General features: G+C 51.6%; 1 protein-coding gene across 4 annotated transcripts; it reads right to left on the reverse strand.

Annotated features, from left to right (window-relative positions):
* Positions 1-3,157: 3,157 nt before the first annotated feature.
* On the reverse strand, positions 3,158-26,553 carry TTLL11 (tubulin tyrosine ligase like 11). Of its 4 annotated transcripts, none has more exons than XM_081967186.1 (9): positions 25,553-25,585; positions 19,401-19,497; positions 17,421-17,554; positions 15,764-16,339; positions 14,097-14,192; positions 13,013-13,194; positions 8,427-8,684; positions 8,042-8,148; positions 3,158-4,881 (listed from the first exon to the last, which is right to left on the reverse strand). In XM_081967186.1, exons 3-9 carry the CDS (start codon positions 17,550-17,552, stop codon positions 4,604-4,606), a joined length of 1,629 nt encoding a protein of 542 aa, XP_081823312.1. In that variant the 5' UTR covers positions 17,553-17,554; positions 19,401-19,497; positions 25,553-25,585; the 3' UTR covers positions 3,158-4,603. The 4 variants fall into 4 exon arrangements, with proteins under 4 accessions (XP_081823312.1, XP_081823311.1, XP_081823310.1 ...); XM_081967185.1 differs by lacking the exon at positions 25,553-25,585 and adding an exon at positions 22,681-22,714; XM_081967184.1 differs by lacking the exon at positions 17,421-17,554 and having other exon boundaries at positions 25,553-26,553.
* Between the last annotated feature and the right edge of the window lie 47 nt (positions 26,554-26,600).

A 26,600-nucleotide genomic window follows, 5' to 3' on the forward strand; every position in this document is an offset into this window, starting at 1 on the left:
TTTCCACAGTCTCTGTTTGTGTCTTAAACCTTTTCGTGTTTTTTTTTGGGACAGAAGTATATATGTAGCTTTCATTTCTGTGCCTCTCTTCAACGTGTCTCCCATCAATCACAGCTTTCCTCATTTCGTTTCTCAAAGCACCCAGCCGTGTTGTGGCCCCTGGGTTACAGTGCCCTCGTTCGCCCATTCCGGTCTTCCAAATCTTTACCTTGGCAACAACTTACCAAAGGGAAGAAGCAAACTGGAACCAGCAATTACAGGAGTTGTCGCTTAATCACACACACAGAGACACACGAATACACTGTGAAATAACTTACACGCCCTAAAAAGCATTTGCCAAGGGAGGGGAAGAATCCTGCACCACTTCCAAAGCTTGAGGCTTTGGCGCACCTGGCCTGAATGATGCCAACCGTCCTCCAGGGCATGGCAGCAAGGCTGGCCATCCCAGTCTTGGCATCCCCTCCAGCCTGCACAGGCAGAGCCCCGATCTACGGCCAGACCCAGATGGCCTTTGCCAGTGATGCCCAGACCTTGGACATAAGGTGCCACTGGGCTCTTGCCCTGCGTTCTGGTTTCTGGAGATCTTGGCGGCTTCTTCCTGGCGCCCTTCAAGGGAGCTAATTATTGTGCCACTAATGAGGCCCAGGTGCTAATTCTTCCTCCTGCTCTTTCCCAGGTCTCTTGCAAGGCTGCAGATTCCCTTCCAGAAGGGCAAAGGAATCTGGGCAGGAGCTGGGCAGTCGGAAGGAAGGAGGAAGGCGTTTCTTCGGTCCAAAGAGAAGCTGCCCCAGAGGGGAACCGGGAGGGCTGGGTTTTTTAGTGCACTGGCTGCAAACCTGGCCTCCCAGGGTGGGCAGCTGCAGGCAGGCACAGGGCCACAGCAGAGCCTGTGGGGTCTCCAACCTTCCCCTCTGTGCTTGTAGGTTTCTTCCTTTACTCCCCTCGGTCAACCATGGTTTTAAGGGTGTAAAGATGGGGCCTGCAGGGAGTGGCGGAGAGGCTAAAGCAGAGCCAGGTTTGCCTATAGTTGTACGCAAGCAATGCTAAAGTAGGGTGTGACCAGGACCCCCTCCCCAATTTAAAAACCAGGACTGCCCCACACTGCTCAAGAACAGGCTGACGCCCCCACCATCACGACGGACTCTGCTCGCCCACAGCCGTTCCAGAACTATTTCTAAATTTGCAAAGTGGGGTGCCCTAAAAGAAGGGATGCCCTTGCAAATCGTTGCCCAGATGGCCAACTCCAGCGAAAGGGGAGAATTGGGGAGTGGGAGGTGGGCTCAACAGGGGCCCTGGCCTTGATGTGTTTCTCCTGGGAAGGGAGCCCAAATGGGTCTGGAAGACGGGCTCTGCCTTAACTGCTTCATTAGTGGCAGGTTGCTGAAAAGAGTACCAGCCCAGCGCTGAGATTTTGACAGCTCTCGGGCAGCCGAGACGGAGCCTTTGAGCTCTTCCCCAGCACGCTGGCTTGTCAGAGGAGCTGAGAAAAATTAGAAATGGAAGCTCAAAAGGAGGGGGAGGACGAGGACGAGGGAGGGCAAGGAGGCTGGTCCGAGTCCCAAATTCATGGAGGTTAGTAGCCTTGTGTTAGTTCCACTCCTGACAGCCCCTTTAGATTCACAACCCTTTTAAGTTGGTCTTTTTCCATGCTGCACAAGCCCCTCATTCCGCCCCCCCTGTCCGTTGCTGAAGGAGGGGGAAGGAACGCACCTGGAGAAGGGGAGGCAGGAGTTTCCCCCCCCCCAACACCACCACCAGAGCAAGCCAGGTGAGGAGATATGGCCAAGGGATGAGGGGGGGAGCAGCCACGGATTGCCCACCTCTGCCCGGCTCCGGAGCTGATTCCCCGGCTGGAGGGGGCCCACATCATCTCCCCTCTGCCTGTCTCGTCTCTTCCCCTCCGCCGAGACAAAACGAGGTGGCAATTAGCTACCTGATCTAATTACTGTAATTGCCGATACAGATTATCTGTACAAATGGCGGATAATAAGACAAATTTCCTGCCTCCTGCGTTACCTCCGCCAGGGAGGGTGTGAGGAGGCCGCCTTCCCTTCCGGGGCTCCCGCAGCAGCTGCCCCGACAAGCAGAAACCCAACTGGTAAAGCCAGGGGATGAACCAGGACAAGGGGAAGGGGGGGCCTTGCGTCACTGCGAATACAGTGAGTCCTCGACTCATTTGTTTAGTGACCCTTTGAAGTTACGACAGCCGTGAAAAAAGTGAGCTCTGGCTGTTTTTCACATGGCGGTTGCAGTTTTCCCAGGGTCCCGTGATCGAAACTCAAACGCTTGGCAACTGACATGGACTTATGACGGTTGTAGCTTCCCCAGGGTCACGCGGTCCCCACCTTCTGGCAAGCAAAGTCACTCCGCAACCGTGTCACTCACTTAACGACTGCAGTGGTGCACTTGACAAGCGTGGCAAGAAAGGTCTTAAAGTGGGACAAAGCTCACTCAAGAGCTTTTCTGGCCCCGCAGCAGAAAATATGGTTGTACGTCGAGGACCCCCTCCACTGCAAACCTGGGCTGCCACATTCCCAAGAAGGGGGGCAGGGAATAAGGCATTTGGGTGTTTTTCTCCAGCTCTCAGTGTCCCTTTCGGCGTCTTTTAATCCCTGACTCTCTCTCTCTTTCGAAACAAGGTCCGTAAAACAAAACCCGCTAACTGCATCTCCCCCTGAACCGTTTTATCCCTGTTGAAAACTGCATGTCAGAAATGAAGCATGACTAACGCCCTCCTGCATTATGCATTTACTGCCTGCCTCCACATGCCGATTGAGAGACCGGCTTTAAAGGGGAGGAAGGAGACCTTTACCTGGAGTTGTGCTCCTTTTTATCTCTGAATCCCCCCCGAAACAAATACCAGGTATTATCAGGTACCCTGGAGCTAAAATAGAGAACCACCATTTGCAGAAATGGGGGGAAAAAATGTCTAATTTTAGGAAGGAAACGGCTAAGCTAATTAAATCTGTGTGTGTTTTTTTTTAAACGCCTTATCCCTTTTGATTGTTTTAGGCTGAAAAATCAAATAAACCCACAAATTCTCTAGCTAGCAGGTCTATCCAAATGCCTTCCTACCGTTGCTCTTTCCCCCTCCCTCCTCTAATTATTTATAAAGCCACAGAAAATAGAGATTGACACTTATTTAGAAAGTCAACGGAAAGCTCCATTTGGAAAAGAACATTATTTCTGATATTAGTAAGGGGTGTGTTTTTTTTTTTGGAAAAAAGCACAAACTAACTAACGCATGCACCTGGCTGAACAGAGTAATAAGCTTCAAGAAAAAAAGAAAAACAAAAGGAAAAAAGCTGCAATCTGCAGGAATCGAATCAATGGTAAATATTGAATACCTTTATTTAATCCTCCGAGGAATTAAGTTGTTTAGCAACAATATCCGTTTTATTTCCCTTCTTAATGAAAGTGTTTCATTATCACCTTTTGTTCCATAACACAAAAGCTTCACTCTGAAATCTGATCTCTTTGCCAATCGCATCATTGATTAGCTTTCCTTAGTTCCCCTAAATATCCTCCGGATCCGATTTTTTTAGGGCCAAGCAGCCTTGGCTGGATCTCTTTTGGGACGTGGGGAGGGGGCAGAGTCCCTTCTCTAAAGTGGGCAAAAAACCCCCTCTGGATTCTGGGTCCCTGAATGACTGGCAGAGGTGAGGCTGCCACCTGGGTCAGGTTGGAGTTGCCAAGGCACCCACAGGGCATGAGATTCAAGCAGGCTTCGTGGTAGGTGAGGGAGGAAGCCCGCCTACCGATCTGAAATCCCCCCTCCCCAAAAGGCCCATTGATTTCTTTACTCCCACGAGAGACATAAACCCCCAGTGACTGGGATTTCATCCAGACGCTCTGAAGAAGCTGCTTTCAGCCTCGGGACATTTTCCAAAAACTCTGCCTGGGAGGTGGGGGGGGGAGACACCCCCCCCCCAGGATGCCTTGGTAAGGAGGACCAACACCAAATCTTGCCACCTGGTCAGCCTTTGGAGAAGGGTTCCTGTTTGCTGTTGAGCGGAGGGACAGGAGAGGGGGTCTCCACCACCACTCAACGGGAAAAGCCCTCTCCCCTTGTTTCTTTTCAGTAGCAGCTCCACATCAGGATGGGGCTCCACATCTGGGCAGGGGATTCCCCCTCTGTGCAAGACAAGCATCCCTATGCTGCCTCTCTCTGACACACACACACAAAACCCCTAGCCCCTTCCCAATGAAGACAATGCTTGGAAAGCAGCTGGCATAGATAAATAGGATTTTAGTTCACTGTACGTTTTGCTCTTCACCCTTTTCTACCACTTTGTGCACCACCAATCTTGTGACCTCGCCCCCTCCTGCCAAACCTTTTCCCCCCCTCCCCCAGCCCCTGGAGACTGGGCTCCCTCGGGCAAGGCGGCTCCTCACTGGAGATGCCTCTGTGGGGCTGCAGAAGATGTCCTTTGATCCAGGATCCCCTGCCTCTCCCTTCTGATGGTGTGCCAACAGGCCACGCCAAGAAGGAGTTTGAATGAGGAGTATCAGTCAAGCCACGCAGCCCCCCCTCCCCCCCAAATGTCTCTAAAGGGAGGGCTGGGCACGGCTGCCCCTCCTGCGGCACAGGCCGGCGGGACCTTCATGCTCTTTTCAGGGCTGGGAGCTCCTGCAGTCGACAAACTTCTGCCGAGGCGGGCGTGGCCGGGCTGAGCTGCAGCTGGTCTTGCGGGCAGGTGACCAGGGTGGCTTGGGTACTGGAGAGGCTTCGGCTGCAGCCCAGCCGCTTCTCGTCCAGGGCAGCCAAGTTGTACTCGCAGTAGTCCAGGAGAAGCTCCACCTGCTCGTGCAGCGAGAGGGACTTGTACCTCCTCTGGGCTAGGAAGCAAATGGCCTCCACAAAGGCTTGCAGGCTCATCCCTGGGAAGGAGGAGGAAGAGGGCAGGTGAGCAAGGGGGAGCTTGAGCTGATTGAGGACACCGAGGAGGCCAACAACCAGCCCATGCGAGGCCTCCAGCATCGGCTAGAAGTTCCACACACTTGGAGATGAAGATGGTCCAAAGATGGACCATCGCCAAGCACTGAAGCTTCTGGCAGGCTGGCCGCTGCCCCTTCCATACACCCCCTATAGCTGCACTGGCCCCCAGGCTTGGCGGCCAGTCCCCAGAGTGGGCTAACTAGATCCCAGGCATGGCACCAGCCCAGAAAAGGGGATTGTTCAGGAAGCGCTGCGGTCTCTTTGCCCAAGCCCTTCATGGCCAGGTGGGCAGCAGCTGGCATCACTCTGGGCCCATCTGCTGGGCTCTCCTTCCGTCCTGGCGTGCAGAGAGGGGCTTTGGAGGGTTTAGCTCAGGGCAAGCGTTGGAGTTTGGCTTCTTAGGGTGCCCGGCCAGCTCCTCGGAAGGGTAAATAAATCAGACCCTCCCCCTTGCCATCCGCAGAGCCCCCTCCCCCTCTCTGCTTCCCGCGGATCTTCTCTCTTACTGCCTCTGGCATGGAAAGGGGCCTTTCCCCCCCCTGCATCCCTGGAGCTGGACGCAGCCTCATTTCCATCGCCTGGCACAGAGAGCAGCTTGGGGGATATTAAAATAAATCCCATCCATTACAATTTTTAATAAAACCTGACAATTAACTCAGGGTACCAGACAGGCAAGGAGCACGGGGGGCTTCCTGTTGAGACGCTTCTGTGTAATCCAGATTGCATATTAAAACCTCAGAGAGGAGACCCCCCCTCCTACCCATGAAAAGGGGAGGGGGCTGGTCTCCCCTTGGCAAAAAAGGCTTCCCCCCCCCAAATGGATATTATTCTGCGCATCCATCCAAACTCTGCTTTTCTCATTGGACTTCACCCTCGGCTGTGGATTATTTCTTACTGCCGGGGTCTCGAGCACCTTCGCCATCCTCCTCATCCTCATTATTATTATTAGCATTGCGATGATTGACAGCGTGCCTTCTTTCACCTCGCTCTTTGGCTCGGCTTCCCCTTAGCGCTGCCTAAATTCCTCATCTTAATTTTCATTCCCTGCGTCCACGCAAGCAGCTTCTTTCCCACACTCTGCATTTCTTCGGCGTTTTCCCCTTCTGTTTCTTCTTTCCCCAAAGCAGAGATGAGACAAAATCATTCCAAATCGATCAACGGAAAAACCTGAACGTTTGCTCTTTAAAGGTGGGAGGGGGCGGCCACGCCAATTGTGCCCACTGAGGCCAGCGGGGGAGAAAATGATTTTGATGAGGATTTTGCATTGCAATTTGGGTATCCAAATATCAGGCTAATATTTAGGGATGCTTAGCAGAGAGAGAATCTGTATCCAGGCCCAGAAGGATGGTCAGAACAGATGACCAGCTGCTGGCTGGGCAGGATGGACCTCTATTGAGTTCGTTGCAAGGCTTGGAGGCTTTCACTGACAGGCCAGGGATGCCACCTTGTGCCTATGTCACTACGCACTGTCTTTTATCTTTCTCACCCCCAAGCAGGTGTTTTAAAGGTAAGGTAAAGGTTCCCCTTGCACATAGGTGCTAGTCGTTCCTGACTCTAGGGGGCGGTGCTCATCTCCGTTTCAAAGCCCAAAGCTGTCCGAAGACGTCTCCGTGGTCATGTGGCCGGCATGACTCAACGCCGAAGGTGCACGGAACGCTGTTCCCTTCTCACCAAAGGTGGTCCCTGTTTTTTTACTTGCATTTTTATGTGCTTTCGAACTGCTAGGTTGGCAGAAGCTGGGACAAGTAACGGGAGCTCACTCCATTACACGGCGGTAGGGATTCGAACCGCCGAACTGCCAACCTTTCTGATCGACAAGCTCAGTGTCTTAGCCACTGAGCCACCGTGTCCCTTCTTTTAAAGGTAGGTGTCCAGTTTTCCCTATTTTAACTCCAGAGGAATCAAATAACACCTGCAAACGTTGTGGTTTTTTTTTTTTTGCAGGGTGGAGAAAATCTACCTGCTGCAGAGAGATAGAGCTTCTCTTCTAGTCCTCAAGAGTCCCAGCAGGTGAGCCACGGTCCCTGAGCTCAGAGGCTCCACAGGGAGGACCCAGTCGGTACTTGCACCAGACACCTGCGGAGAATTTTGAGGTGGGGAACCGAAAGCAGGTGACCCAAAAGAGGAAGAAGAAACCCCCCCTCCAGTTATTTTGGTTCGGAGGAAGGCCCCCGAGTGGGTGAAGAAACCGAATTCTGCTCCTCAGCGCTCCTTCGCCTCTTCTCCTTAATGTCACTTCCGTCAGCAAAACAAAAATACACACCCACAAGAAATCTGTGCTGGCAACATCCCACAACCACCACGGATTCTGCTCACCCACAGCAATTTAAGACGCAAGCCCAACCGAACTCGGGGAAGGAAAAAACGGGACCAAACAAAAGAAATCCAGGAGCTCCTCCAGACTGAACAATGGAGCAGATGGTGGGTCTCATCCGAAGCCATAAACGGCGGGGGAAACGACACTTCCTCTCCCGCTAATTGCGTGTTCATTTCACTCGGCAGGACTCGCAAAACCCGAAAACTGCCCTTCTGCTCACCTGGCCCAGTGGCTGCCAAGCCCCCCTCCTCCCCCCCAAGGTGATTCCCTCCAGGGCTGAGATCTGGGGGCTCCTTGGCCTCTGTTTCCCATGTCTGGCTTTGTCTGGCTCCAACACCTCCTCTTCTCCCCCTTCCCCTCCACCCCACCCCGGACAGCCCGATGGTCTTTGCAATCCATGCCTCATCAGGGTCGAGGAAACCCGGAGGTCCAAGTCTCAAAGGCCAAAGGAAAGGGGCAGTCAGGCCAGCTTTCCAGGACCTGGGAAGGATGGCTGGGGATTATGGGAGATGATTGCAAGGGTGGCCCCCAATCGCTGACCCCCTACCAACTTTGAAGACCAAGAGGACGGACCTTGGCATGCCTTCCCTTCCCTTTGCACAGCAGCTGCTGGGGCCAAGGGTGGGGGGACAAAGGTGGGGGTTACGGCTAACCCCCCCCCCGGTGGGGGAAGGACAGATCCTGGCATGGCCAGGCGGGGTCCGGGCCCAGTCTCTGCTTGGTCTCCGTCTCCCATGGGGGGAGGAACCGGTCAGAGGGAGCTTGCTTTGTCCAGCTGGACTCACCAGCCTCCCGCTGATCCACACTGGGTCCGATCCCCCGGCGGGTGATGTCGATGTACAGAATGTCTCCCGCAGCCATACTGAAGCAGCTGTTGCTGATCTTGCTGTTCCTGGGGGGGGGGGGGGGAGGAAGAGGAATTTTACTATGGGATGGAAGCAGGGGTGAAATCCAGCAGGTTCTGACAGGTTCTAGAGAGCCGGTAGCGGAAATTTTGAGTAGTTCGGAGAACTGGCAAATGCCACCTCTGGTTGGCCCCAGAGTGGGGAGGGAATGGGGATTTTGCACGCCCACCAAGCCACGCCCACAGAACTGTTGGTTAAAAAAATTGAATTTCACCACTGGATGGAGGGCTCTCATTTGCTCTGCCTGGAAACCCCCTCCCCTCACCTTATAAACATCCGGAAGCCGGTGGGCCCCAGCTTGGTGGTCCCCTTCACCCCCAGGAAGCGGATGAAGAGGGCGGCAATCCTTTCCACCAGCCGCAGGTAGCTGAATTGCTTGGCGTACTTGGGGAAGACTTCCTTCAGGCAGGCGGTGGGGAGCTTGGCTTCCGGCGGGGGGCTCTCCCCCAGCTCGGGCTTGTTCTCCAGCTCCTCCTGGAAGAAGGTCTCCTTCTCCTGGGCTGGCAGTTCCACGGGTTCAGCTCTGCAGTTCAAGAGGGAGACCCCAAAGGGAAGGATATTCATGCAATGTGGAGCTGGAGGTGCCAGGGCGAGCCTCCTCTGCCCCGTGGGACCCCAGCAGTGAAAACAAGGCAACAGCCCCAAATGAAGAGGCATGGAATCTTCCTGGGTGCCCATCTCCGTCACCCAAAGGGCACGAAAAGTCCTGTGCGGACTGGCATACAGTTCCGGGCATCATCGTGCCAGGTGCCCATCAGTTCTCTTTTTACACTGAATTCCACCTTTTAAAAGCCACTTCCTAAAATTCTGCACTCTTTGTTCATGCTCAAACCTTGATGGTAAAATCAATAGCAAATGGATGATCAAATGACCCCCAGAGTCGGAGGGGCCCAACAAGACCACCAGGGCCAACAGAAATCCCACCCTCCACATTTGTGGCAGGCAGGGAGCCCCCAACTCTCTACATCAGGGGACTCCAACCTTGGCCACTTTAAGCCTGGCGGGCTTCAACTCCCAGAATTCCCCAGCCAGCTTTGCTTTGAATTCTGGGAGTTGAAGTCCTCCAGGCTTAAAGTGGCCACAGTTGGAGACCCCTGCTCTAGATTTTGCCAAATTGCAGCCCCATTTTAGGAAACCACCAAGACCAGCAAGAGAAGAAGCCACCAAGGCTGGGAAGTGGAGGCAGAGAGCAGCCTCAGAGAAGGTCGAGTCTTGCATCCATGATGCAACTGGCAAGCTAGAAGCCTTCTCGGGGCGACCTAGCTTAAAAAGCTTGATTTCCACACGTTTATTTCCCTAATTCTGCGCCTTTCACCCAGGCGGGATCAGCCTGGAGAAATGATGAACCGGCTTGGGAGGAAGAAGGAAAGGCTGCCTATCTGGGAAGCATCATCGCCACGGAGAGAGCAAAAATTTCAATTTGAGCCCAGCGTTTCAACATCCCAAGGATGGCTTATCTTTTATACATGATTACTAATTTATTAATGCTTCCCTGCTATCTGCACCAGATCCTCTCTGTTCCTTCTTAGGGCACTTAATCTTTATGCTAATGTGCTGCTCCCTTCGCTCCCTCGGCTACAGTTCCAGCTGCTAATTAAAGGCTGAGCGAGGAGATTTACAGCCGGGACCTAGGGACCCGGAGAGCAGCGGATAAGCCCCAAAGCCGTCGGCGAGCGGCCCTCTTCCCAGGCAGGAGATTCTGCTCTCCGCGGAGGTCCAGAGCCCTCCGGACAGAGGAGGAGAGTTTCAGGGAGGGCTTATTGACCGATAGGCAATCCTCGACTTAGGACTGGTCACTTAATGACCATTAAAGTTACAACTGACCTCCCAAAAGGTGAATGTGAGCAATAGCAATAGCGCTTAGACTTATATACCGCTTGATAATGCTTTCCAGCCCTCTCTAAGCGGTTGACAGAGTCAACTCCCCTTAGCGGATCCATGGATCTCTTTCAAAATCCTTCTAATCTAGCCAAGGACCTTCCTGGGCAGGCAGGGAGGGCCGATCCCCTGGAGCGGGAGCCACCCTGGTTTCTGACCCATTCCCACTGAGCTGCAAACCAGGAGCAAAATCATCATCCTGGGGTTGAGCTGATGGACCCCCCACAGGAGCCCCAAGATGATTCAGCTCATGGATGGCAAGGGGCAGCCCCCCCACCCCACACACACCCTCCCTGCTCAGACCCATGGAATAAATTACGCTTGAAATGGAAGAGGCAGGGGCATCGTTATCAGCTTTAGTGTCTAAACGAAGACGAAAAGACAAGTTTGGTTTTATGGCTTGCTTTGGGCCATCTGAGCTCTGCAAACGTCAGGGAGAGAAACCGCAGAAGCGATGAAACCCTGCCAAAGCAGGAGAGGGGGGTTCATTCTCGGCAATAAATGGGGTGGGGGGGACATTTGTTTTAATCAAACAAATGCTAAAACCCAAGCAAACCCAGCTATCTTTGGCCCCCTGCCCACTTTTCCATCTTGCTGGAGTCAATGACTCACCGAATAACTCTGAAAGAATCAGGCAGGAGTTTTAAATTGCTCTCTAAACCGTCCAATGGAGATTTGGGGAAGCAAGAACAGCCCTCCTTGCCTTCAAAGGTAAACTGCTCTTGAACATGAAGGTTCTAGCTCACTAACACACTGTGTTCAACAGTAGGGGAGATGGTTGGGAGGCGGCTGGTGGAAATCCCCTTCTAAGGGTCTTTCTGGAAGTCAGTGGTGCAATATTGACTCCTAAAAGTTCCACGGCCAGGGAATTTCTCCATAGTTCCAGGTTGCTTCTCTCCTTGATGAGTTTCCATCCATTGTTGCTTCTTCTCCTGCCCTCGGGGGCTTTGGGAAATGCTTTCCTATGACCATGTCACACGCATCCCCACAGCTCAAACATCCCATGTGCAATGAAAATGTGAGATCTGCAGGGTGGAGTATATTTTGCTCCTTGATGAAGGTTGATACCAGCCAAAGGCAGGTCATGTGCAGAGATGGAGAAATTGACCAAGGAAATTCAAGGAAAGGAGGAAACAGATTATTTTTACTTTGGGGGGTAAATGGTGCAAGTGGTTAGATGATAGAACTAGGAAATAAGAATTTGGGAAAGGTAATTTGCTTTATAGAAGAATTAAGAAACAGTGATAAGAATGTAGGAAAAGTAGGATATACAGAAGTAGAAAAAGATATATATATATATTAGAAGAAGAATGACGACTGTCTGATACGAATGACCAAATATAGACTGTTAAGCAAAAGAGTAAGAAATACAATACAATACAATACAATACAATAGTAGAGTTGGAAGGGACCTTGGAGGTCTTCTAGTCCAACCCCCTGCATAGGCAGGAAACCCTATACCGTTTCAGACAAATAGCTATCCAACATCTTCTTAAAGACTTCCAGTGTTGGGGCATTCACAAATAAAAAGATCACTAGCGTAAAATTAGAATATATTGAGAGGGAAATAATATTTGTAAAGATACACCGATAGAAATCTGCTGTAAGAAGGGACGTACAGTTCCGATGTTGTTTGTAGACTTGGTGTATGTTTTTGTCAATGTGTGTACGTCTTTAAAATAAAATGTGTTTTTTAAAATGAAAGAAAGATGGCCTTAATTTAGCTGCTTTAATCCTGACAGCAGGACCAGCCACCTCCTGCCAGCCTCCCCACCTCGGTTATTGGTGATCGGAAAATAAATCACAGGAGATTCTCCACAGTCCTGAAACGGGCTGTGTTGTGTTATGTGCCTCTGTTTGTGTGTCTCCTCTCCACCACTGAGAGGCTTCCTATTGGCAGCTGGTTGTAAATATTTAAGTGTGATTGCTTTTGTCTGCAAGGGCGGCCAGCTTGCTTCTCAGCAGTCTTCGAAAACAGAGGGGAAAAAAACACAGATGGGTTTCTACTGGGAGATGGATGTCTCCTGGCTTCCCGGCTTTAGGGAATGGCCCTAAATTTGGAGAACAAAGGGCATGCCGGTGCCAGAATGGCATGTGAAGATTTTTGCCACCCTGTGAGGGGCATCAATGGCGACTCCTTGCACATCGCAAGACCTGTGGCAGGCAGAGGATGGGGGAACACAATGCTTCCAAACTGCATGGCATCGTCTCTCCTTTCTAACGAAAGCCTGGCCTTTTTGCCTTCTCGCCTGGCACCATGCCAGCCAGGGGGCAGGAAAGGTCTAGGGCCACAGAACGCTGCATTCTGACCCCCCCCTAATAAGGCGAGCTCCTTAACTCAAGGACGCTGCTGTCTTAGTCAAGGACGCCAAAGCTGGCTTCCCTCAAGGGGAGCAACGCAGGTAGCAACCAGGTGTCTTCCAAAAACAGGTGGCTGAATGAAGGGCGACTTCATCATAATGTCCCTACGACCTTCCCAGGAGCTGCCTGGTGGTCCAGGACCCCAGTCCGCTTGCCTGCTCCTGCCTGCCAGCACCACCTGACCTGTCATGTCAAGCTCTGACCAGAGGCTACTTTGGCTAGAGTGCCATCCCCCCAAATGAGTGAGAATCATCAGGGAAGCACTGCCAGATCCTTTCTACACACCCCTCCCAAGCCTCTCTCCTGACTTTTTTGCCCTCTATGGGGTGAGAAAATCCCTAGGGTGACATAATGCAGCATTCCAATGACTTTGCCCCCAGAGTGAGTGAGGTGTCCTGTTCTTTCTTGGCAAAGCCCAACTTTTCTGCCCTCTTTGGGGGTAAGGAAAGACTAGGGCGACATAATGCTTGGCGGGGTGCAACCGAAAGAAAACGCAATGTGGCCAAGATTGCAAGCTGGAGGGCAAAGGTTTCAGCGTCTCTGCCCCAAAGCTTTGGGAGCCCCAATGCTTAAGTGGTGAAGGCTCCACACTGGGAATCAGATCGCACTTACAAAGGCTGTTCTGTCAGCTCCTCCTCCTCCTCCTCCTCCTCTTCCTCCTGCTGCTTCTGCTGCTTCTGCTTCTTTTTCTTCTTCTTGTGGGGATCCACCAATCGGAGGGTGTCACGGATAACGGCCACCTTGACTTCTTCATCAACCGGACTGGGGATGTATTGCGTGACTCCCGGAGAAACCTTGAAAATCCAGAAGAGAAGCTGATCACAGCAGACACTCTCAAAAGCTTTCTCCTTCAAGCCGGAGGTTTTTTTATTTAGGACTTTTTTCCTGAACGCAAAGGTCAAAATACTAAAAAGACAAAATAAAAATAAAAGAAACCACAGACATTAAAAAGAATAAGAGTCTGTGCAGAAATGGATAGACTGACATTAAAGGAGAGACGGAATATTACGACACATGGAACAGATTATATCAATGGTTAGAAGCATGAGGTGGAAGTCGGAATACAAAAAAATATATAGGTTAGGTGTGCCTGCAATGAGATACTATCTATGCATCATTGTCTTCGAATGAATGTGATGGCCAACAACAATTGTGCAAGATTAGCACTGTGTAAGTAGCATATATGTTATCTGTTTTCCACTTTGGTTTTTATGGCAAGTGACAATCACACAGTGTTCAATATATTTATATGAAAATAATAAAAATATATTTAAAAAGGAAAAAGTGCCTTAAAAAGAAATAGAAAAAACAACAACACAGGCACACATAACAGCCCCCTTAGTTGAATGCTGATTCATATAATACAAGCAATATTAAGTGAGGCCGTAATTCCCACGCCCGGCTCTGCCCTCAAAGAAGCCGGGAAGGTGACAACTTCTCCAGACTTTTCACCTGAGTGGCATTGTCAGAAGCAGGACTGGGGACTCGGGGGTGGGGGTGGGCGTGGGGACAGCTGAAGAAGGGGAATATATTGTTTTACACAATTAATAATAAACAACCACAATATTAACCCTCTGAGTGTGAGTTACTGTTCTTCTCCAGGGCTATTTGAGGGAGGGGGCAGCTAGCAGTGTGGAGCCCAGCTATCCTCCCAGGAAGAGAAAGAGGCTGGAAGGTGGCCGGACCTGATGCTCACCTCTTGTTCGTGTTCGATCTTCATACTTGGATTGGCGTTGACCTCCAGCAAAATGGGCTTCAGGTTCTTCATCAACAGGATGTCAAATCCTAAAATCTTGGGAAGAGGAGAGAGGGAGGCACCGATCTTTCCCAGAAACCAAAGAACAGAGTGAAACCATTTCCAAGCTCCCCTTCGGACTCCCAAGAGTGCAACACCCGGAAGGGACCTGAGACGGTGGAAAGGACCATCCCAAATCCCTGGCCTTTTGCTCAGCTTGACTCCCAGAAGGCAAGGGGTCCTGCGGGAGTGTTCCCCCCAAAGATCTGGGCACTGAGGGTGGATCGTATGGAGTTAGATGCTATGCAGCCATAACAAAATTCTTTCTAGAAAGCCAAGGTCATCCTTTGTCTCTGCAACTCTCCTGAACTGGATGGGTGGAAGATACCAGCGTGGCAGTGGGAGATTGGAGCATGGGATGGACTTGTGGGTTTGGGGGCAAGATCTTGAACTGGGTGGGGAAAACCCGGAAGCTTTCAGATTCGGGTTTCCCCAGATGTTCCAACATGGCTCTCTTAATAAATGGGAACTTTGAGGAATCCTTTGCCTTGGACTCTGATTCAATTTTGGATGCTATTTGGAACCCTGACAGCTAGTTTTCCTCCTGGTTGCAACTCTTTGCTCTGCGGGCAGAAAACACAAAGGGGCAGACCCCCACCTTCCCAAACTTGTGCAGCACAAGTCAGTTTGCACAACAACCTCAGACCCCCTAAGGCTGAGAGAGCTAAGGAAAGCAGTGGCCCTCCCACCTGACCCACAACTTAGTAAGGGCCACTCAACCCCCACCTTCTGCAAGAGGCAAAAGATTTGCCTGTTCTGCCAGCTGGCCTGGGGGTCCAAAGGAGGGGCTTCACCTGGGGGGAGGGGTGATTGATAGATGAACATCATATCCCACCTGCCCTCCCGCTTACCCTACTCCCTCCCTCCCTCCCCATCTTTCAGCAATTGTATTTTTATACTTTGGTAGTATTTTATTTACATACTTCTATTTTTTGATATTGCAAGGTGCCCAGAGTTACCCTAGGGCCATGATGGCGAACGTATAGCATGGGTGCCAGAGGTGGAATGCAGAGCCATCATCAGATGCTCTTATGATTGCTTGGCTGGTCTTTGTGCCCAAGAAAATGCCCCAAAAACGGCTCCCAAAATGGGACAAAAATGCACCCAAAACAGGCTGGGTTTTGAGCCATTTTATGGGCTGTTTTCCTGTCATTTTTCTGGCACTCCAGCACACTAACCCTAACCCATGTTTTCTGCCCAGAAAAAGGCTGGAAAACAGCTGGAAAATGGCCTGAAAACGGCCCAGAAAATGGGAAAACGGCCTTGAAAACGGCTGGAAAATGGCCTTGAAAACAGCTGGAAAATGGTCAAAAAACAGGCCTGCGCTCACCACCCATCTGTTCTTCTGGTGCTCTGGGCCTCGTGAAGACTTTGTGCTGGAAACCCGAAGAGCAGCTGGCTGGGGAGCACCTACAGGCACGTTTCGGTTTGGACCCTCGGTGCCGAAAAGGTTCTCCATCACAACCCCCGAGGAAGATGACTTGAGTACATCGATAGGAACCTCTACAGTTCATAGACTGCACTCGGGGCGCCTAGTGGGTTTGGCACGGCCTCCCTTGGAGGCTCACCTGGAAGCAGGAAGGCCCCGGTTTTCCCGCGGGGATATCGGACTGGTGAAAGACCTTCAGCTCAGGCACGATGGCGAGGACGGTCTTGATGACCAAGGAAATGATATCGGACCAAACTTTCCGGATGTTGACGCCGCTGTAAGCCAGCTTGGCCAGGATGCTGGAGAACGTCCGTTTGCTGCCGGTGTTGCCGCTGTCCGAGTGGACAAAATTCCTGCTGTGGATGTTGAGGGAATAGTTGGTCAGGTGCATGTAGACCTGGTGGAGGTTCTTCAGGGCCGGCTCCTGGTAGGCCTCCGTGCAGAAGCGGCACAGACCGTCCTTGGCCACGTGGACCTCCAGGGGATCCAGGGACTTGAGCAGGACGTACAGGCGGATGTCAAACTTCAGCTTGTCGATCAAGAAGGGCTTGGCCATGTACTCCTGGACCACGGCCGGCCGGCTCTGCAGGTTGCCGACCAGCCGGATCTCCGTGGGCTCCTTTACCAGGTAGATCCCGTCCCCCTGGCAGCCCCCGTCCGGCTTCACGATGAAGGTGGGCTTCCACCGGGGGTTGTTCTCCTTCATCAGGTTGACCTGGCCAGGGAAGCAGGAGGAAGAGGAGAGCAAAACCTTTACCCACTTCCAGGCCTCCCCTCCCCCTCAAATCTTATGTTTTAATCCGCTTTGGGGCAAATCCCATTTAACCCCCTTCTTAGGCAGCCTAAGATCTCCGTGCCTGATGTCCCAGAGGAGCTTTTTCCAAGAGGAAACTGGACTTGCTTTGTTTTTCCTTGAAGACGTTGTGCTTCTTCTCATCCAGCAAGAGCCAAAGAAGCTTCTTGGATGAGAAGCGAAACATCTTCAAGGAAAAGTCCAGTTGCCTTTGGAAAAAGCACCTTTTTGGATCTTTGACCTGCCACACTTTCTAATATTCTGTGATGCATTTTCTATGGTGGGAAAACGGGAGGGGGGGGATTATACGGAATTAGATGCTATGTAGCCATAACAACATCCTTTCTAGAAAGCCAAGGTCATCCTTTGTCTCTGCACCTCTGCATCTGACCGGAGCTGGATGGGTGGAAACTGCCAGTGTGGCAGTGGGAGATTGGACTTGTGGGTGTGGGGGCAAGATCTTGAACTTTCAACTGGGTGGGGAAAACCGGGAAGCTTTCAGTTTCGGGTTTTCCCAAATGTGCCAACATGGCTCTCTTAATACATTGGAACTTTGAAGAATCCTTTGCCTCGGGTTCTGATTTACTTTTGGATACTATTTGGAACCCTGACATACCTCTTGAAGTGGCCGAGGTTGGGAGACGCTGGTCCAGATGCTTGAATGCCAGACCCTAAAGCCCCTCACCCATTCTTCTGAACTAGAGAGAGTCTCCTGCTTCAGCAGCAGCTCCCCGATTCCAAAATGGAGTCCAGCAGCCCCATGCTTGCCCCAATCCAGGTTTAAACTCCTTTCATGTGCATCTCCCCCCACCCTTGCAAACCTTCCTCCAGGAAACCCAACAGCTGAGCAGGGTTTCTATGACTTGTGTGGGTCATATGAGGGCCCAGAGGAAGAGAGCAAGCCAGTCTGGCTCCCAGTGCCCTGGCATTAATCCCTACGGGTGAAAAATGCCTCCTTCCCTTTGCACCCAGGTCAAAAAAAAAAACAACAACCCTCACCTACCTCAGTGAGAAAGATGACGAACTCCTCCGGTAGAATCCAAGAACGGGGGTAGAAGTTATACTCTTCGGGGAAAAGCTCCTGCATCGTCCTCATGGCACGACTCAGGTTGACCTTCCGTGCCATTTCGGTCATGCCTGGTGGGGGAGAGGAGGAAGCATGGGCAAGGGGCAGAGGCCCACTGAGGTGTCTCAGCCCAGGATGCCCAGCCAAGGGCCAGAGAAGACGGCCCTGCGAGCCAAGATGCTCTCCTCCAAGGGACCATTCCCATCTCTACCTTACAGATGGATTGGGGCTTCTCTATCCTCGGATGACCCTTCCTTGCTGCCCAACCTATTCATTCCATTTTACTATTTTATCGATCGTTGGCCTGTCTAAGTAGCCTCACCAACTGCCCAAAGGATCTATTAAGCTGATCGACTTAATGATGACAAATTAAACATATTGGATGTTAAAAGTTTCCTGTCGTGGAGCTGCAGCCCCTCCCGTCATATTGGGTAGGAGAGCTATTTTATTTCTCTGACGCAAGAGTCCCAAACCTACTTAACAGGGATTAAACTTTCGCAGCAGAATGAGCTTCTTAATTTGCAAGTTTTGTGCCACCAGGGTGGAAACGCGCACAGCCCAATTTATCATTTATTGATCGGTCTGTGTGATATTCAAATATTCCCCTGCTTTTCAAAGTACCCAAGAATGGGACTTGTTCTCTGCTGAAGGTTTTCTTCAGACCGAGTGGCTCACACTTCGCAGCCAGGGGAGAAAACAGCCCCCAAATTTAATTACACTTGGAAGGAGCTGCTTTTTTTTTGCCAATTGGATGCCAGGGAAGGACTTTTTATAGATACTTGTATAGCACAATAAAGCAGAGGAAGGAACAGCGACGAGCCAGAATCGTGGCTCTTCCTTAGCGGGATTCAGGAAGAGATTAATGGTAAATCAGGGAGCATTAAGAAGTTTAATAGCCCCAATTTCAAGGAAAGGTTGTCTTAAATTCCTCAGTGCTTAAAATAAAATGGCCCATCGGAGAAATCTCTCTTGGCAGAATGAAGAGACAGGATGACTTTGACTGTCCACTGAGGAATGATTAGGTTTTTTTCAGCAAAACCAAGTAACAGCAAATGTTTATTAGAGCCCGTGATTTATTGAGGCATGGCTTTCACCCAGAAATCAACTCCGCAACCATAGTGTTCCGGTTTGTTCCATTAAAATATGCTTCCACCACCAAAACTAAGAACCAAAAGACTAGAGAGGGGGACACAATTCAGTGATGTGCATTTAAAACATTGACAGGTGCTCTTGATGTCTCTGAGCCTGGCTGTTTTCTTGCAGACGTTTCATGACCCAACTAGGTAACATCATCAATGCTAGAAGGGAGTGGTGTTTACTCTCTGTTCTAGCGCTCGCCCACTCCCTTCCAGCACGGATGATGTTACTTAGTTGGGTCATGAAATGTCTTCAAGAAAACAGCCAAGCAGAGAGAGCACCAAGGACCCCACAGTTCTCCTTCTCCTCCTCCTCTCAGAAAATCCCTTTTAGCACTGATGATGTTACCTAGTTGGGTCATGAAATGTCTTCAAGAAAACAGCCAAGCAGAGAGAGCACCAAGAACCCCACAGTTCGACCCTGAGCTGCAAATATTTTCCTGCATTGGTATTTAAAACATTATAAGAAATACTCCCTCCCCTCTTGAAAACCATCAGCAGGAAGTTCATCGCAGGCGTAAGTCAAGGGTTGTGAGAGAACGGCTGACAATTGGCTTTTAGACTATTTTTGACTAGACTAAATACTAAATTATGTTTAGACTAGATTAAACATTCCTATTTTTGATGAAGGAGCTGATCACAGGCTAAGGGAGGCCAACAGACATTGGAACTCTGCAGCGTTTGCAGAAAATCCCAGCGACAGCCAAGGGCGGGCTGGGCATTCTTGCATCATTTTTGCAAAGACAAAAACCAACCCCAGTTCTCGTCCCAAGTCAGTTACCTGGAAATTTGTTGACTTGTCCCGAATAAATGACATTGTCGTGAAAGGAGACAGCGTGCCAGTAGATGTCGCAGGGCAAGCGGCGGCCAAATGGAAACTGAAGTCGGCAGAAGAGAAGGGGACAAAAAGAGACCATTTAGCCAGAGTCCCCTGGGCGTACAGGCAAAATTCTTAGTTTAGTTTACTTTATTGTCATTGCACACTGTACCAATGAAATTAAATGACATCTTCAGTGTACATTAGACCTATAGAAATAAAAACACAAACACACATCCTTCACATGCTATACAATTGAAAGCCCAATATTGCATTCATCTTGCACTGTACCGTAGAATTCAATATGGTTACTGCCCTGGGATAGAAGCTGTTTTTCAGCCTATTTGCCCTTGTTTTTATTGTCCTGTACCGCCTGCCAGATGGTAATAGTTTAAAAAAAGGTTGCCCAAGTAGTATCATCTCTCCTGGGCCCTTTTGACCAGGGCTGCAATGTGAGCGGCCCAGGTCAGGTCCTCTTTTTATGACAATACCCAGAAACTGAAAACTGTTGCTCCACTCAGTCTCCATGGATAAGCAAGGGCTGGGCATCTGATCCATTCCTTCTATAGTCCACTATAAGCTCCTTGGTCTCATTGGTGTTAAGGACCAAGTTCTTGGCTCCCCAAAGACAATAACCTCTTCTTGGGCAAAGATGGTGTAAGGAAGAGGGAGTTATTTCAGAGAGATTGCTGTGACATTGTTCCTCTCCTTCCTTTCTTTTCCTAATGAAAGAAAAGCATCAAAAACCTCAGTTTCATCAACAGCCAGGAAAGAGAGAGAGAAAACAATTCATTAACACACTAATTGGGCAGGCTTTCATTCTCCCCTGCTTAATGGGGAACGGTGACACCCACAACTGACAACAGCAGCCACAGAGAAGGGGGATCTGTGACTCGCTGCCTGATGCCTTGAGACTGGGGGGTGGGCTGGGTGGGCAGGGGAGATGCTCCAGGAACAGCGCAACTCTGCTCCCAATATTCTCTGTGGCCTAGAGGTGGAGCTATCACCTCACGATCAGGAGGTTGTGAGTTCAATCCTAGGTAGAGGCAAATGTACGGTCTGCTGCTTGGGCATGGGGTTGGACTAGATGATCTGTGTGATCCCTTCCAACTCTGTTAATCTGTTAAATCTTCCTCTGCTCCATGGGCAACTGGAATGCAATTGGGGGGGGGGGTGTCTCGTGCCTCCAACATGCTGCCTTCCAACTGTGTTCAGCCCCACCTCCCATCCTTCCCAATGGGCACGGAAGTCAGTACCTCAACACACCTGAAGGACACCAAGTTGGGAGAGGCTGCCAGGGAAAAGACCCTGGCCCGGGGGCGGGGAGGGGGCCTGGAAAACAGATGAGTGTGGTGAAGAGTCCTCTATCTGCAGGGGTGCAGCTCCACAGGATTGGCCTTTCTTTGTTTTCCCTATCTTGGTTCCTACTCTCTTTGATTTGTGAGTTGGGCACACAGAGATTATTTTCCTTCTTCCTTCCATGGTAAAAGCGCAAACACACCCAGACAAAAAGAGAGACCTACCGTCCCTGTCCTAACATTCCCTTGTATTCGTATTCATTTCATGCATTCACAATCATGTCTATACTTATATCTGTTATTTAATGCATACTTGACAAAATAAAATAAAAAATAAAAAGAAATGAGTTTCTCAAAGTAACACATGGGGTCAAGGGAGAATTTGTGCAAGTGATGCTGACAAGTTGCCTTCCACAAGGCACGAGCCCCCCCTCCTGGCCACAGAGCCCTGGATCTGAGAGTTAAGCAGTAGGGGGGGTGTGTGTCTCTGAGCTAATTATGCTAATTCCTTGATAAGACCCTGCAAAACCCAGTGGAGAATGAAGGTGTCACCTTGTTGCAAAAAGGGTTTGGATTTGTTCGGGGGGGGGGGGGAGAACTTCTCAGAAGTGCCACCTCTGGGATTAGCACAAAGACACCCTGTCTTCTTTTCCTGGCACCTCTCCAGTCCCTCACCCATCGTGCTAGCACAAAATCCTGCTTTAGCCAGATTTATCTCTGCTTCGCTCTCCAACATTACAGAAAGGAGTTTTGGCTGGCAAGGGCCAGGATTCTTCACTGCCAAATGCTGATATTGCGGCTCGGGTTTTCTGATTCTGCCTAATGACACCTGGATTATTATTCTCCCCCCCCCCTTCCTAAAGAGCTTGGGGAAATTGGGTGAAGCAGCCTGTCTGCTTTGGGTCTAGGAGTGCTTGAACCCCCAAACCTCCATTTTTCTTTCTCTCGGGGCTCCATTGAGGGATTCTGAGAAAGGCTGTGGCTGGCTCCCTGGAAGGCCCCTTTTAAGGAAAGACGAAAAGGACAGGATTGGGGAATCTGGGCAACCCAGGGCCAGCTAAAGGCAAAGGTTTCCCTCACACATGCATACTAGTCGTTCCTGACTCTAGAGGGCGCTGCTCATCTCCGTTTCAAAGCCAAAGAGCCAGCGCTGTCCAAAGACGTCTCTGTGGTCATGTGGCCAGCAGGAGTGCTGTTCCCTTCACACCAAAGGTGGTCCCTATTTTTCTACTTGCATTTTCTACACGCTTTCGAACTGCTAGGTTGGCAGAAGCTGGGACAAGTCACAGGAGCTCACTCCGTTACGCGGTGCTAGGGATTCGAACCGCCGACCTTTCTGATTGACAAGCTTAGCCACTGATTCACCATGTCCCCCTTAGAGCCAGCTACTGGGGCTCAAAAAGCAGCCCTCGTTTGAAGCCAAGCCCACCCACCCAAAAGAGTCCACTGACTGGGCGAGACTGACACCTGCTGGGATTCCGGCCATGCGCTGCTCTAATGGTTGAGTTCTTGGCATGACCACAAGGTCGCCTGGGCAGAGGGCACTCAGCCAAAGAAGCCCAGGAACCCCCCTCCCCCCACCAGCCCTGTGCCAAGCCTTGCCTGCAGCCCTGGTTGCCAACATCACCAAGGCCTTCTTGGCACCACCCCGTGATGTCACAAAGAGCTCCGTGGACGCTGGGAAGGAAAAGGAGGGATGGGAGCAGCAGGGATGGAGGGGGAGGGTCCCTGAAGGCTTCAGCGGGGAGGGGGAGAGCCTTCCCCAAGTAGCCCCTCCAGAGGATGGGGACTACCGCTCCCATCGCAGGCAAAGCAGCCCAGGGCGCAGGAGCGCTCCGACGAGCCCCTTCCGAGGAGACCCTCCCTCTGCACTCCCGTCCTCCCGGGGAAGGCAAAGGCCAGCGGCCCGCGCTCCCTGCGCTCCTCCGCCTCTGCGCGGCGCCTACCTCCTTCCAGCGCAGGGCGCGCAGGCTGAGCTTGAGCGCCTCGAGCGAGGTGCGCGCCTTGGAGCTGTCCACCGTCACCGAGCTGGCGCTGCGGCGGGGGCGCGGGCGGGAGCGGGGCGGGATTGCGGGCGCGACCCCGCCGGGTGGCTCCTGCGCGCTGCCCCCGCCGCCTCCTCCTCCTCGCCCCGCGGCCGGACCCCGCTGCGCTGCGCTCGGGCCTCTCCGTGGCGAGGACGCGGCCCGGGCTCCCCGGAGGGCGCGGGCGGGGGCGGCGGCTTGGGCTGCGGGCGGCGGCGGCTCCATCCCAGCGGCTCTCACGGCTCCGGCTTCTCCTGCGGCCGTTGCGCTCCCGTCGCCACCGGGCGCCGGCAGGGACTGAGCATGCTCCCCGGAGCTGCCCCGCGCCCCGGCCGGCGTCGCCCTTGGTTGCCCGGACGAGGCGAACGCGCCGCCCCGCGCTCCGCCCGCTCGCCCCGCTTTGGGCTCGCAGCTGGGGCAGCCGCTTTGCCCTCGGTTGTGGCAGCAGTTTCGGCTCCCGAAATGTCCTCGCCCCGATGCCCGCAGCCTCGCAAGACGACCGGGGGTTCTGTCCGAGCCCGCTCTTGGCCGTGCAGTGGGCGAGGGGCAGAGACCCTAGTGGGGGTGCTGGCATTGCCCCTTGTCGCCCTTGGCACGACTGAGGTGGCCACCATCTCCCTGAGAAGGGGGGGTAACAGACGGTGCGGCAGCTCCAAAGGGGTTGCTCCCCCTTCTTCTCCCCCCCCCAACTTTTGTTGGAGATTAAGCTGGGAGAAGGCCTGGCCTCAACCACCCAGTTTGTTTAGTGAAGGTGGGGGCATTTCGCACGTGGACCACAATCTCAGCCCCATCTCTGTTCTCTGCTTAGAAGGTCCCACTCACCCACACCGGACAACTTACTTTATTTATTCATTCATTTTATGTAGTTTGTCACACATGTACAAGATAACAGGGGTAAGTATAAACATGGACATGAACACAGGAAATGGGTACAAATAAATGGGGACAGTCGGACAGGGACGGTAGGTGCGCTTATGCAGGCCCCCTTTATGGACCCCTTAGGAATGGGGTGAGGTCCACGGTAGACAGTTTAAGGTTGATGTTATGGGGGTTTCAGGGTGTAACAACAGTCGGGTAGAGTATTCCTGGCATTGACCACTCTGTTGTCAATGTCATATTTTCTGCAACTTAGTTTGGGCATCCATATTCTTTTCTTTCAGTGGCTATCATCTCCCCTTCTCTTCAACCCCCAAGCCCGCATCTTGGGAAGGGGCCAGCTTGCAACGTGCTTGGCAAGGGGTCAACGGCACCTCTCGCATCTGGGCCTTGGACCCGTCACACTGAGCCACCCACCCACCTCTGCAGGCAACAGGGTTTAGGGGCTTCCACTTGCACACCCAAGGGAGAGAGAAATTCAATTCACCAATAAAGATATTCCCACCATCCCTGTGAATTATCTGTCAGGCCTGGAAGCGGCTCCAGGAGCCGGGAAGCCCTGTAGATGGTGCTGCAGCAGAGACACCCAAACGGCTGGGCCTTCCCCAGCTCTCTCGTTCCCTCCCCCGCCCTCCAATAATTAACAAGGAGGGTCAAACCGGAACCCGGAAAAGCCTCCACGGCAGGGAAGAAGCAGGGCATTGTGTGAAACCAGAATCAGGCTGGAGGGAGGGCAAAAGAGAGAAACTGCCCTTTCCTCTAAGCTGCCTTCACCCTGCTTTCCCAGGTCAGCTCAAGAGTCCCCAGCTTTGTTTGCACAACAAGCTTGATTAGTGGTAAGGGTGCAAATTCCATGCCTGGCTTAATTCCGAAATCAGGCTAATTGTGTCTTGCAAAGGCCGCCCCTGATAGTTTTGTGTCGGTATTGTATCTAAAGGTAAAGGTTCCCCTCGCACATCTGTGCCAGTCGTTCCCGACTCTAGGGGGCAGTACTCATCTCTGTTTCAAAGCCAAAGAGCCAGAAGTGTCCAAAGACGTCTCCGTGGTCATGTGGCTGGCATGACTCAACGCCGAAGACGCACGGAACGCTGTTCCCTTCCCACCAAAGGTGGTGCCTATTTTTCTACTTGCCTTTTTTACGTCCTTTCAAACTGCTAAGTTGGCAGAAGCTAGGACAAATAACGGGAGCTCACTCCGTTACGCGGCGCTAGGGATTCGAACCGCTGAACTTTTAAGTCTAACTAAACTAGACTAAACACATTAAGTCTCACACCTGTAGAAAACATAAACAACATGTGATGTACTTTAAATTATAGGTCATTATAAATTATAACCCAGGAAATTATACTTCCTGGGTTGGTTTTGCAGATTCAACAGACCCACAATTAAAGCAAAAATGCTTGGATGGGAAAACAACAACAACCCTCTCTGGTCAAGACAATTTTCACTTCCAAGGGCTAAAATGAAAAGGAGGAAAATGTTAGTTTCCATGCAAAATTGTTCTGGATGTTTCTTGGCTCCCCAGGACTGACCTACAAGTAAGGGGTCCAAGAGGGGAAATTTCTAGCAGAATTGTGAGGGCGTTTTCATTGAAGGCCCCCTTTTCATCCGTGAGGCCCCCCAGGAAGGAGTTGAGAAATGAAAGAAGGAACAAGAGAAAAGAGGAATTCAACTTCTGGTCAGAGGAGTTGAGGTTTATGACACAATCGACCACAAAGTGAGAGACACTCTCAGGAGGGATGTGCAAACTCATGAGCTCAGTTTGTGTATTACAACAAACAAGTTTAACGGGGAAGCCTGGGGGAGGGGCTTCTGGATACACAGCCTGGGTCCATTCCTGGGGAAAAGCAATGAGAGGATGAGCTCTGAGGCCCCCAACATGGGGGGTGGGTGGTATTAAAGGGGGGGGGTCACTTACTTTTGACTTCCTATCCTGAAAGAAAAAACTTCTTGTCTGAAACAGAAATTGTAAATTTTGTGGTGGTTAGTTGCGACCCCATGGACAAAGTTCCTCCAGGCCTTCCTGTCCTCTCTCATCCTCTGGAGTCCATTTACGCTCATGCCAACTGCTTCACTGACTCCATCCAGCCGCCTCCTCCTCTGCCGTCCCCTTCTTCTTCTTTTGCCCTCCATCGTTCCCAGCATGAGGCTCTTCTCCAGGGAGTCCTTCTTCCTTCTCATTAGGTGGCCAAAGTCTTTGAGTTTCCTCTTCAGGATCCGGCCTTCTAAAGAGCAGCCAGGGTTGATCTCCTCTAGGACTGACTGCTTGGATGGCCTTGCAGTCCAAGGGACTCAATGCAGGAGTCTTCTTCTCCAGCACCAGAGTTCAAAGGCCTCCATTCTTTGGTGCTCAGCCTTCCTTATGGTCCAACCTTCACAGCCATCCTTTGCAACTGGAAAAACCATAGCCTTGACTGTATGCATTGATGTTGGCAGGGTGATGTCTCTGCTTTTTAGTCTGCTGTCTAGATTTGCCATAGCTTTCCTCCCCAGGAGCAAGCGTTTTTTAATTTTTTTTTAAAGTTTTCCCCCATCTCTTATAATGCCCTGATTCTTCCTTCTCTTTAATTGCCAAACGTTAATCTGATCATTTCTGCACAGTCCATTTTTTTTAATTACCTCTCCCTCTGAGGGAATTTTTTCCATTTTCCAATGGAAAGTTTAACTGTAATTTTGAGCTGCTTTTAAAACATTTCACTGAAAAAAAAATCACTGTAAGAGGCAAAGAGTGGGGGGGAAAGGACGTACCCCAGAAAGGTCATGGGGGGAGGCTGAGGTCTTGCTCGCCCCCCCCTCTAGTTCTCCTTGAGACCCCCAGCCGGGGTGGGACGAGGACCCCCTGGGCTGGTACCTTGGACAGCGCCGCGCCCTGGGGTCTCCGCACTGGCGGAAAGGGGCGCCCCCAGCGTCTTCCCGGGGTCCGGCCGCCTCTCCCCCTTCCCGCCTCGCTCCGCCCCGACGTAGCG

The sequence above is a fragment of the Natrix helvetica genome, assembly GCF_964273705.1.
Source record: "Natrix helvetica genome assembly, chromosome: 15".
Classification (NCBI taxonomy): Eukaryota; Metazoa; Chordata; class Lepidosauria; order Squamata; family Natricidae; genus Natrix; species Natrix helvetica.